The 12,832-nt window shown below is 40.2% G+C and overlaps 1 protein-coding gene across 7 annotated transcripts in view; it reads right to left on the bottom strand.

The window, feature by feature from the left end:
* akap9 (A kinase (PRKA) anchor protein 9) overlaps window positions 1-7,304 on the bottom strand; it is a 59,674-nt gene extending 52,370 nt beyond the window's left edge. For 2 of the 7 annotated variants that reach the window (XM_076105666.1, XM_076105665.1), the window contains exon 1: window positions 7,072-7,304. In XM_076105666.1, coding sequence (XP_075961781.1) covers window positions 7,072-7,119 — 48 coding nt within the window. In that variant the 5' untranslated portion in view covers window positions 7,120-7,304. Of the gene's footprint in view, window positions 1-1,551; window positions 1,790-7,071 lie in introns of those variants that run through there. The other 5 variants (XM_076105668.1, XM_076105667.1, XM_076105669.1 and 2 more) reach the window with 3 other exon arrangements.
* Between the last annotated feature and the right edge of the window lie 5,528 nt (window positions 7,305-12,832).

Here is a 12,832-nt window from a genome sequence, read left to right on the forward strand (position 1 = left end):
ATTGGACTTCACAACAGTATCGTGCTGCTTGGCCTGATTCAATCGTTTTCATGAATTGTGCTTCTAAAAGGATAAACTAAAACTTAAAAATACAAACTTAAAAGTCTTCTGTCTGCAAGAAATCTTTAAATCATAGAAATTAGGGCTGCAACACTTATTTCTGTTATTGACTAACCTTTCAAATAATTGATTTGATCAATAACTGATTATTAAATGTCACAGAATAGTAAAACATCTTCAAATGTCTTTGCTTTTTTGTTTGTCAGGCAACAGAGCAAGGACAGAGCTGCAGACAAACGCAGGCTGACTGGTGCAGGTAAATGAATTGTTAATCAAAAGGCTTACAAACAGACTCCAAGACAAAGGGCAAGACAAAGGAACTGTGCTGGTATGTGTACCAATGACTGATTGGGGAAAGTGAGAACAGGTGAGCGGGAGGTCTGCTGCGAGCAGGGCTAACGAGGGACAGGTGAAACTAATCGACACCGTGACCAAAAGCAACAGGAGTAATTCACACTAATCATCACCAATGATGACATGAATTACACCGCCTGGTTAGTTACTACTATTGTATTTATTATGTGTGAACAACCGGGGAACAGCAAATAGACGGCAGAGTCAGCTGAGCAGGGCAGACAGCAGGGGCTGCAGGTGTCACGGCACAGGTGTTGCACGGATTGCTAAAGATATATATACAGACTGTTACCAAGAATACCTTGCTAATGCCTGCTCACCTGTTACCCATGTACCCAGTGACATGGGTATATACATACACCTCCAAATATTAAGAAGGTACAGCAAAGTTTAAATGATACAGCCACATATCTGGCAGTAGCTAAGTCTATGAAATTTAAAAGCATATATGGTGATATCACCCAGTCCATAAATGTCAGTTAAAGGTACCCTGCGGTGTTAGAAGCGCTAGCAATCTTTTCATGAGTGGGTCCTCGTTTTGTTTGTTCTCGTGCACACGTACATGCCTGTACCGTTACGCACATTCCTGCCATTGGTTTCGATAAATTAAAATTATTTACAGGCGTGGGTGATATACCAAGAAAACCAGCGACGTGCTGGCAAAGGCATGAAGAAGACTAGCAGGTTAAAATGGATCCTGCAAATTGTTTGCGATGCAGGAATTAAATTAATTGAATGTGCTTACTAGTAAGCAACAGTAAATGTAAACATTAACTTTAATGAGGCTTCCTGAAAACTCGACAGGGCCCCTTTAAGCACAATCAACTAATGCTGATTGACCTTCAATACTTTGCTCTAGGGATGCAAAACAATTCTTTTCAGTATTTGTTAATACGGCAATTATTTTCTTGAATGATCAATTCATTAATTTGACTATAAGATGGCAGTAAATATTGAAAAATCCCCTTTCAAATTCCCCACAGCATACGCTCATCGATTTTGATCACCTTCTTGATTTGACCCACAGTTTACTATCATATATCACACAGCAAATCCTGACCTTTGTGAAGCTGGAGTTTGTTTGTTCTAGCATGAACAAACATCGATTATCGAAATGTAGATCGACTAATCAATTACCTGCTGCCTCACCGACAGACTGTATGCACCACACTCCTGTAGCAGCAAAGTCAGCATGAAACGAAGCGCTGTTCGACAGGTTTGGTGGTGCTGCACAAAAAGTTCAAGGCCGACACGACAGCGCTGAGAGTGGGCGTCGCGGTCACGTCCCTCCGCCTACAACACACAGCTTAAAAGCAAAGGGCTTCTGATCTGTGCCTCTGCACCTCCACACACACACACCCCAGCCCTCATCTAAATATACCCATCCGTCTGTACTTCCACGAGAGCTTTATCCATCAAATACCAGGAGTGAGATATGAATGAATGTCTTACAGGATGGGAGAATCTGGTGATTACGACAACAGAGAGGCTGTGAAACCACAACAACCGAGCCATCCTTTAGTTCTGACTCAGTCGGTATCAGACATTAGTAATCGTAGTGGATACGCGGTGGACCTGCCAGCAGAAATCACCCTGAGTTTTGGAGCAGTCTCGGGAAACCCAGGCTTCCGTTGAGCTGCTTATCATATCAAGCTGCCCTATCTGGCTGGGCACAGCAGAGCATTGGCAGAACATATGGAGCACTAGAGCCTGTCGCTGTATCACCATCTGCTGTCTGAAAACATTTACACAGGCAGATTTCTTTACACAGGTTTTTTTTTTATTTTTTAGAATCATGTCTACTACTAGTGGCTGATTATCAGCATCAACAACAAGTGAGTTGGATTTCTTTCAGCTGGTGAGATGAACTACATTATAATTACAATCTGGTGTTACTGGGAGGCGTGGAGCGATAAACAATGACAGTCAGAATGAGCTCGGATGTGTGGTCATGTGTCTTTTTATTTGCTTTTGAACAAAAATCTGTTTCAGCAGGATACGTTTCAGTTTGAGGACGTTACACAAACACACTGCAGTCGGGTTGAGATGAGATAGTGTCGATTTTTTTATTTAATTACTTAATTTAGCCCAAAACAAACATTTCTTTCTTGTTATTTAATCCATGAACTGTTTCAGTTGACTTAATATAACTTGTACTATATCATGAGATATATCAATATCTCATGATTATAAATTACAATACCATTAAGAATATTTCATCCACTTTGCATCTACCTATCTTTATCTTCAGGCTTTAAGTCACTCCTGTCAATTGTCATAGCAATGTCAAAATCTGAAGAAAGAAGCTATCTAAAATAGGTTTAATATGAATAAAAGCAAACATATGAATGCTTTATGTGATGTATGATGATAAGTGAGGAACTAGCTAATGCTTCACTTGCATTTATGAATTGATGACACATGAAGTCTTTTTCAGAAGATCAAAACTTTTGTGCCAAAACACTGTAAAAAGTACTCCATATGTTGCTTAATATACTTATGACATATGTTGTTTACATTTGTGTCATTAAAAGAGTGTTTCTGTAGTTTGGTTGATGCCTGTGAGACACGCAGCTAAAAATACCGAAGCAACACTGATATGCAGTAGTGCGGGGGGGTTAACAGCCTCCAATGTCATGTGTCAATGAGACTTGTCAGCAACATTGTGTTAGTCAACACCCAGCAACTACAGAATAAAAATCATGTGCTTTACACACACATCCCAGTTAGCGATCAACAATAGCTAATCGCCCTGAAAACACAGCAGCAGAGAGTCATTACGGTGGTTTATTCTGATTGTCAGCACGCGCATGTTGTCTGTTGAACAAGGACATTTGGTTCCGTTTAATCTGCAGGTCCACGAGTCACCCTCGCTTCGCTCAACCAATACCTATTTTTCCCCGGCCCTATACGTGCCTTTGCATTCAACAAACCTGAGCCATGATCACAGTGAAGTATCCTTATAACCTCAGCTGAGAATGAGGTACTCATGCATCATCATCGACAATTGTGACTTTGGAGATTGTTTGGTGCAAAACCACTTTTGCATGAACGCGGTAAAACACTGCAGTGCTTGACCAAATAGATCAAACTGCAAAAAAAAAAAAAACATTCTGTTCCGCTATTTTGGGCACACAGAAAACCTTTTCTCTCATGAAATAAAGTGACTCACAACCAGCCTCTTCCGTGGTGTGGTGCCTCTACATTAGTTATCAGCTGTGGTGTGCAGCTGCAGCTTCAGATGACTTTTGTACTTTCCTGCTTCTACAGCTTTCCTGCAAGATGCTGACTTGTTAAAAACAAGTTTTGGTAAATATCAAAAGAGGGGCAAGGACCCCTCTCAGTCATAACAAAAGGCTCCAGACCTGCACAGTAAGTTAGGTTTAACCTTCCTCCAGGTTGCAGCTAATTTAAACTGGACAGCTGTTAGACCTTCACATTCAATTAATCACAGGGCAATCCCATCTCAAGCCGCACAGCATGACATCACACGAGCTCCAAAAGCAATAAATGTTAAATATTCAAACAGATAGGAGTTATAAAGACCGGAGCATAAAAGCAAACCCTCCAGTGCCAATAAAGCCAATTAACGAGATGAACAGGCCACGGTGATCAAAGTGTATTCATCATATAGAGCTGTGCAGGGCGACACACATGGTTAGGATTAACCATTCAGGCTTATGCTAAGTAGATCAACTTGTACCTTTGCTGTCCTCAAAACCTCAACGAGGACGAGCTTTAGGCTATTTGAACTTCAAGGAAACCCGAGGCTGAACATACATGTACTCCTATAAAAAGTTTGTTTAGGCAATAATATATTGCAATTTGATTTGGAAATACTGACAGTAAGGCTGTAGCACAAACAAAATTTAACAGTCGACAAGTGCAGAATTACAAACAGCATTGTGCGTCAGATATTCACTGCCCTAAGGCCTCATTTTGCAGAATGGTACCAAGCTTTGCAAGTAAACAAATCAACCAGTCGATCTATAATAACGGCAGAAACCGGGAAGTTACAAACATACTTTAGTCAGCGACCAGCAGACGCATCAGAGAAGCAGAGAAACAAATAAGCAGGCCGTCCTCCCTGAATGATGCGCGACTCCCTCGGGCCACATTCAAAACGCTGCAGTGCCCCTGAGCCTAATCTGTAGCATTCTGAAAATGCTGGAACAGCAAATGAGCCGGCAGGTTATTCCCTGAAGTTTCATTAAAAAGCTGTGCGGTTCAACGTACTGTGTGTGCCGGACTAAGGGCAGGACTGATCTACAGACAAAAACATTACAAAGGGAACAATATTAAAAGTTAATTTCATTATATTAAAGAAGCCAACGTCTCAACCTTTACTGTTAACATAAAACATCTCTCTTTGATGTTTCAGTTCACAAAATGTAACTGCACTGAACTATACAGGCAATTTACACAAAGTCTTCTTATGTGTGCCACCATAAGGCGACTTAAGCCTTGTGCAAGCGTCTGCCGAGTCTGGGTTTACGCGGTGTGTGGACCCGAAAGAGGTAAGAGGCCGGTAGAAAGGAAGTAACAGAGATGATGTTTACGTCCCCACAGGGGGAATATCAGAGTCAGTGAGTTTCTCTGACCGAACACAAAAATTGTTCCACCATCCTGAGCTCATCACTGCACAGTGTCTCAAAAAAATGTCGCACTTAAAGCCTTTATGTGCCATATAACTGGAGTACTGCGCTGAAGAAGTTGTGTGTGAGTAACTCCATTATGCTGGTAATGCACTTGTCAATGTGGTCCATTTTGCCACAGAGAAAAGTTAGCTAAAAAAAGAAAGCTGCAGCTAATGGCTCGGAACAAAAGGCCCGGCAACACCAGCCTACAAGCAACGCTTCATTGTCAGGTGTGACTCAACAGGCACTTGCTCGGGACGGACATCATTCCAAGCCGGCTGCACAAAAGATGATCGACGGTTCTCCTTTCACTCAGACGTTAACATGAACTCAACCTGGACAAATCACAGCTGCTAATCCCGAGAACGCCGTTAGTCCGTTTATTTCTAAAACAGCTCGTTTGAATATTTCCCCTTTGTTTGGAAGTTTAGAGAGGCCGTTTGTCAAGTCAGCATCTTCCCATAGAGTTCTGATTGACGTACATCAGCTTGGACTCAATCCAAGCTTCCAAGATCCATTGTGACTTTGTGAGGCTATTAGAACCAATAATAAAGCCCTGGATATCCCTGCTAACCATTATAAATGTGTTATTCAGTGAAATATCTTGTGACGTCTCTCCCCTGTGTGTGAGGGCATGGTGACATAGTACTGTGTGTGAAAAAAAAAAAAAAAAGCAAACCCTCCTGCAGCACAGAGGGGTCCTTTATAAAACAAAATGCCAAAGCCATAACCAGGGAGATGGTGGTTTTCACAGTCTCTCCCGCTGTGCTAACCCTAAAAGCCAGAGCAGCAGCTCCAATTTGACACCGGGAGTGACAAAAAGAGACATCAGGCACAACCTATTAGATGCAACTCTGCAGTGTCAGGATGGAAAGAGTTTGGACCTTTTCAAGTCCACCTGAAATAAATCATTCTTATTCTCAATATCCAACGCGTTGCCAAATGTTTATAGGGAATAAGAGCTGGACAAAAACTGCAATATTAAGAGTTGTATAGTGAGTGATTTGTGAATTATAGTGATGATTTTTGTACCATGATGAGACGATCAGGATTAATTCTACAATCACAAGATTGTTACACTGACCAAATATGTGTTGTATTGATTTCCTCTCTCTGTTGCACATAAGCTTGATCCAATTGGCCACATGTCTTGAAACGTGTTATTATCATACCTTACGTTATTTATTGAATGCCAAAAGTGGAGGTTGGCACATCACATCTGGTTAAGATCTCATAACCAAGATGTTTGGGTTATAAGATATCATTAGCAGAGCTGCCGCAAGGTCATGCAGTACCTCACCAGGCAGAGCCACAAAAGGGGAGTTAGCAGAGCTCAGACAGAGCAGTGCACCATTCATTTAATTGCAATTTTCAACATAAAAACACTACAAAATTAAAGATGACATGGACATCATTCCAGGTTTACAAGGCCAAATCAAGGATAGCATGGTCCTGTTGTAGCAACGTGTCTTACATCGGTCACTGGAGGGGTGGGGGTTGTCCTCCTGACCTAAATGTTGATGCTGCTGATTGATAACGCCATGAATGTAGCACAAGTGTGGCATGTGGGGCAGTGTTTCCTGTAGCTAGTGGGGATATAAGTCTTGTAAATCCTGTTACACCACTCGTCCGGCTCACCTCAGGTAGCTTGCACAAGCCTCTCGTAACGACGTCCCGCCTGACTCGCGGGGTGGTTAAGTTAGCACTGTATGCAGACGTTTCAGAAAAGTACAATGAAACACTGCTGTAACGTTAGACATGCAGCATGACAAAGGACTCTGTGGCTAGCAGTGGATAACTATGCTAACACCCCTGGCGAGCCAACCCCCCCCCTCCGGCTGTCAGAGCAGGGCGCACGTTTGGGGGGACTGACAGCTGAGAGGGGCAGAAGAAGAAGGGGAGGGGGCCCAAAAACAGCTGACAGACCCTGCCGCGAGGAAATAAGTTGTCGACAACATGGATTTACTACTTTACATCAATGATAGTTATGCTAACACCCAAAAAAAACTGAGAATCCTACCTTTGCTTTGCCGGCCTCCAGCTTCTTTTGCCTCTCCTCGTCTTCCATCACCGCGGTCCCTGTGGCTGAAACAAGAGGGAGACTGCTTCATGCGAAATATCGGCAAGAAAAATCTAAAAACTAACGGTTTAATGTGTGTCTCGTCCGGCTTCCTGCTGCCCGTCAGTCGCCTTTTACTAAGTGCAGTCTCCTTGTTGGTAGTCCGCCGCCATGTTTTCCACGTAAACATGAGACCCAACTATGATGACGTCGAGTAGGTAGCTTCACAGCCACGCCCCCTGGCATTCCACCAGTGTTGCCTTCAAGTGCTGTCAGAAATGTCGTAATTACTTCAGATAAAAACGTTCACTAACCCAGTGCTAGTTTTAGCAGTGGTAGAGGAGATACTTTAAAAGTAGCAATACCATGGTACAAAAGTGTTTTATTACAGATAAGGTAAGATAAGATAACATAGTCCTTTACTAGTCCCGCAGTGGGGACATTTACAGGATTACAGCAGCAGACAGTTTAGTGCAAACAAGAGACATTGTAAAAAATAATTGCAATTTATTAATTATGAAATTGCAATATTCTGAGTGTTATATTTCTAACACATTTTAATAATTTACTATTATTGATGAATAAACGTGTAAGCAGCATTTTGATGTTGTTAAGGCGAGGCTCATTTTAACAATTTTACATATTGTCTAGTATTTTGATATAACAATCCAGCATCAAATGGAGGTACAGTACTATAATGAATGCTCTTAGATACATTCCACCACTTTAGCCTAAACAGTTCTCTAAAACGTCTTAAACAAGCCACATGGCTCTGTTATTTTTGTTATATTTAATTTGTCTTTTCTCATATTTTGATCTATGAAGTTTGGAAGAAAATCTGAATTTATAGAGGCAATAACGACATGTCAGAATCCTTTTATGTCTTGATGTGCAGTACTTTTCTTAATAATCATTAATGATATCAAGACATCTAATGGTTTTCATAATGTTTTTATGTCTGAATCCTGCTCAAAACGTCTGCTCAGTTTCTATGGTAACAGGAGGAGAGAGCCGTCCCAGTTGAGATGTTTCGTTTTTAATTCTAGATATTTTCAATTCAAGGCCGTGTTTCTTTTCTTCTTCTAATAAACGCTTCAGTCATCAGCTCACATTTTACAGCGTGGCACTTGATTGGGCTATTCTGAGCACATCTCAAACAACAGTGGCGTACACTTTGAAAAGGAAATATTTGAGCCTCCTTTAGTGGGACAGCAGGTAACACGATAGCATCAGCTTCTAGGACAGATAAAGGACACAATGGCCAATATCTAATTTACAGACAGACCAAGTGAAATGTCAACAAGTAGTTTATATATCATTAGATCTGGTTATGTGGTATATTATATCTGTTCTGCAAACATGTTCAGAATACAACTTACAGACTGAATTGTAATTTCAGTTCACTTCATTCATTCATTCTTCTACATGAATTGCTTTACAAATTGGAAATGTAGGGAGTCGATTTTAGAGACGCTGAAGTCATTTGTTTCTATTTAAAGTCTCTTTTTTGATTCATGTATGTTTTGTTGTTTGTTTTGTCAAATATTAAAGCAAAAAACTATAGCCTGCAAATAAATCAATAATAATACAAATAAACTTAGTGATTTCTTTATTAGGACCAAATTCCCCACCGTAACTTCGCCCTGCAGAGGTAACAATTTGTTTTATTACCAAAGGACGTTTTTGGAGAGATAACAGTTTCTCATTTTAGATACTAGTTGTATCTAGTAGTTTAGATAAAGTTGAACCTTTATTCCCCCATAAACATACAAATTATCTTGAGTCTAAGAATGTATGTGTATTTGTAAAATGCAAACTCAACTCCTGGTCCTTAAAAACATCCAAACTCACGGAAATCACACGTTTGTCCTCAAATGAAGATACCAACATGCAACAGTTTCCCCTGCTTCTTCGAAACATTTAAAACATACCAGCAGCCGCAGGAGAGGATGCTCTGTGTCTTCGGCTGACAGGAGCCGAGCAGCTTATAGTCTGGCAGATTTTGAATTCCACCCATCTTCTTTTAGACATTCTTACCAATTTGATCCCACCTGTGGACGCTCGCCGTTCTACAGGAACCACAGAGCATTTCAAAGTTTCGACAGTTCCTGAATTATTGATTTACTGAAGGAGTACTGTGTCAGCAGTTACCCAAGCAACTTTACCAAGTGGACCACAACAAATGGACCTGGACAGAAATCCATTAAATATTAAAAACACTACAACAGACACATCTCTGAGTGGAAGGAGAGCTACTCAGTTGCCAGTTTATTAGGTACACTAATCTGAAGTGTATCCAGTTTAAACAACAGCAAATTAACCAGTTACTTGGATATGAGAAAAAAGTCTTTCACCAGGATAAACCTATGCGCTCAATAGCATTTCTGTTCCTTTCTGATATTTGGCGTACAAGTCTTTTGAAAATGTTTTTTTTGATGCCGGTGTCTTGTAAACCCATGTGGCGTGAGCCAAATGTCCAGCATGACGTGGCAGTAAAAACAATCTTGCTATTACACTGCTTCATAGTTTTAGCTGGCTGTACATATTAATCCAGCAACCTAATGTGAGGTATGGCTGTGGAGGCACCAATAAGCTACTAGAATGTGCAAAAGATATATGAATTGTCTCAGTGTCGGAGCAAATTCAGCCTTTTTTCTCGTGCCTTTTCTTCTCTGATTGGATCAAACAGAAACATTGGCCATAAGAGCTGCTCTCTATCACATCAAGTTGCAATTGTTATTTAGGTTGCCAGATCTGTGTTTTTAAACTGACATCCCCCTATCGAGCCGATGTCCCAATCCACTTCCGGATTGGCTGCTTCACAACATGCTGTAATGTACTAGGTGATAGTGTCATGTATCATTGTACAATGTTTAACTCTTTGCCACAACAGAGATATAGAAGATGTGATACATTATTCTATTAACCTTCAACAACTACACGCCCATAATCCTTTGACAGGCTAATATATATATATATATATATATATATATATATGTATATGTACCTATAGTTTAATCCGATATTGTTATTTTTCTATTAAATTATCAACTAAAGGGAACACGTTAAATTTATATACTTTTTTTGTTAAAGTAATGTATATTTAGTAGAGTCTTGGAAAATTCACCAGATGTTAGACTGCCACCAATCACTGAATGAGAATCTGATTTTGTTGTCGCCGATAGATAGAAAGATATATAGATATATACTTTATTCATCCCACAAGGGGAAATATGTTCGTTACAGCAGCAAAAAATATACTTCAGCAATTAAAGTAACAGAGTAAAAAATACAAATATTAAGTATAAAATTCACAATATATACAATAAAAAATAACAGAGTAAAACATATTAATATAAAAAATGCACAGTAGCCTATATACAATGAAATAGTATAGTATTACATTAATTAACTAAACAGTAGTGCAAAGATTAACCAGCAGCAAACAAACAACAGTGAATACATAAAGTAGAGCATTATAACATATGCAAGACCCACCCATTAGTCCTACATACTTTGAAGAAATTATTTTTGCAATATGTGTTCCCTGTACAATCACAACTAATCCAGTTTTGGCCTTCTTGCAGACTGGAGAAGAAATGTGTTTGTTAGGATCAAGGCCATATAGGATTTGGATTTGCCACTGTAAACAATTTGTATGCAACCGAGCACTATGAGAGGAAACACTCAGGATTGTGCCGCTGCACCGCTTCTATATGTCCTAAAATAACCCCACATCCAGGAAACTAGTTTGCAGAAGCAAAGCAGTGGCATTAGAGCATTAATGTCACCTACATCAACAATATGGCTATGCATATATTTAATGTAAGTACATGCAATGCAATACAGTCATGCCTTCATAGATCCCACCATTGCACTTGAATCAATTCTAGTGGATTAAAGTTAATCAAAAATAACCCGTATGTAAGAGAATATGACATTAAAGTGTTGTGTTTTGTACCACTAGGATTCTGCAAGTGCTCAAGTGTTTCTGTTCTTTTCTCGTGGCTGTGTTTTTGAATTTTAGTATTTTTTCACACTTCAAATAAAAAGTACACAAATACACACTATATGCACTATTGTCCATGTTATCATAATAACATTATTATTTACAGTCCATAATAATGTTCCAAGTTATCTAACAGCTGCTGCATAGAGCTTTACTGTCGCCTTGTGGTAAAGGTGAACATATTCAGAGCAAGTAAGTGTCACTAACCACATTTCAATCGAGCGATGACAACCACAGCCCACTATTGCTCAAATATTAGGACTACAAAACTACAGTCAAGCCACCTCGTGGTGCGGGTCGAAGGGGAGCCAATGGCATTCATGCGCTGCGTCACATGTCGTTTCTGCCCAATCAGAGCGCAGCAGAATGATCTCAGTTCGGTTGAGTCTTTTTATGGACAGCTGTTAGGAGAACCTTTCACGATCAGCCAAATATCATCCCTCTTTTTACCTGTTTAGAGACGTATTTTCTATTTGTTAATTGGCCTATGGCAGAACACAGACTTCGTCTTTCGGTAATCCGCTTTTAAAGGGATGAAAAGGCTCAAGAGGAAGAAACAAAACGCAGGAGTTGGGGTGAATGGGAATGGATCTGTCACAAGAGGTAAGCCAGCCAACAAACAGCTAACTAGGTAACTGTTGGTGTTTAATAACACTAGACATAAACACGGACTAGTCGCACAAAGCTAGTTCCGATTAAAATGAGCCTTGCCTATTTAGCGTTACTTATATACTGTACGTGCCTACAGACAGAAACATGGCCTGAAATGCAAGTGAAGTTAATACTATTACTGCAGCCAGCTGACACAAACTACAACACACGAATCACGAGTTGTCCTTTGTTGTCCTAACATACGTAACCCTGTTGTTACAGTCTGGTCAAAGTAAACATTAGCTCGGCCACTTATCTGCCTGCGTGGCAGCCAGTCAGCCAACTTGGATAGTTGCAGATGAACATGATTACGTCATTATTCACTGTAACACAAACTAAATAAACAAACACACACAAAAGCTGCCATCTGTTATGTTATCACTCAACACTGGGTTTTGGTTTTGCCCTTCAAGTCATCCAAACACATATAGTTTATTTTGCATAGCACTTTCACAACGATGGTCATGTGTGTGACTCATTGTGACCAGGCGTTATAATGGCATGAATTAATGAATTAAAACAATGGCATGAATTAAAACAGGTGCGTTTTACTGTTAATGTGTCTCAACACATTTATTAACTGTGTGTTGATTATTTCCTAACCCTACAAACTGTTTTCGTATATATGTTTCATGCATCCCTCGATGTCTTTCTTCTCCTTTTTATCTTTCTCTCTCTCTCCACATCTTTCTATCCCTCATCCTTTCCCTTTATTTTCCTCTGTATGTGCCTCCATCCTTCTCTTTTGCTCTCTTCATCCTCACCTCTGTCTTTCTTTTACAGAAGCAGATTGCGGGAGGAAACAGAAGTTGGCTGAGATCCATCAGGCTTTGATCAGGTAAATATATGATAATTGTGTTAAGGTTTGCCCAGTAGATATGAGGTTTTCACCCAACGATAGCGTTCCTTTAAGATGGGCCTTGACGTGCCTGTACTTCTAGAAAGTCGTGAGAGTTTCATTGTACAAAATGCTTCCATTAGCACAAGAGCAAAGGGCCACAGGATGTGTTTTCCCAAGTGGGATTGCCCCTCCCTCCGCCGCTCGCTGTTCCACCATTAGAT

The sequence above is a fragment of the Anarhichas minor genome, unplaced genomic scaffold, assembly GCF_050575085.1.
Source record: "Anarhichas minor isolate MPS153535 unplaced genomic scaffold, ASM5057508v1 ptg000033l, whole genome shotgun sequence".
Taxonomy (NCBI): domain Eukaryota; kingdom Metazoa; phylum Chordata; class Actinopteri; order Perciformes; family Anarhichadidae; genus Anarhichas; species Anarhichas minor.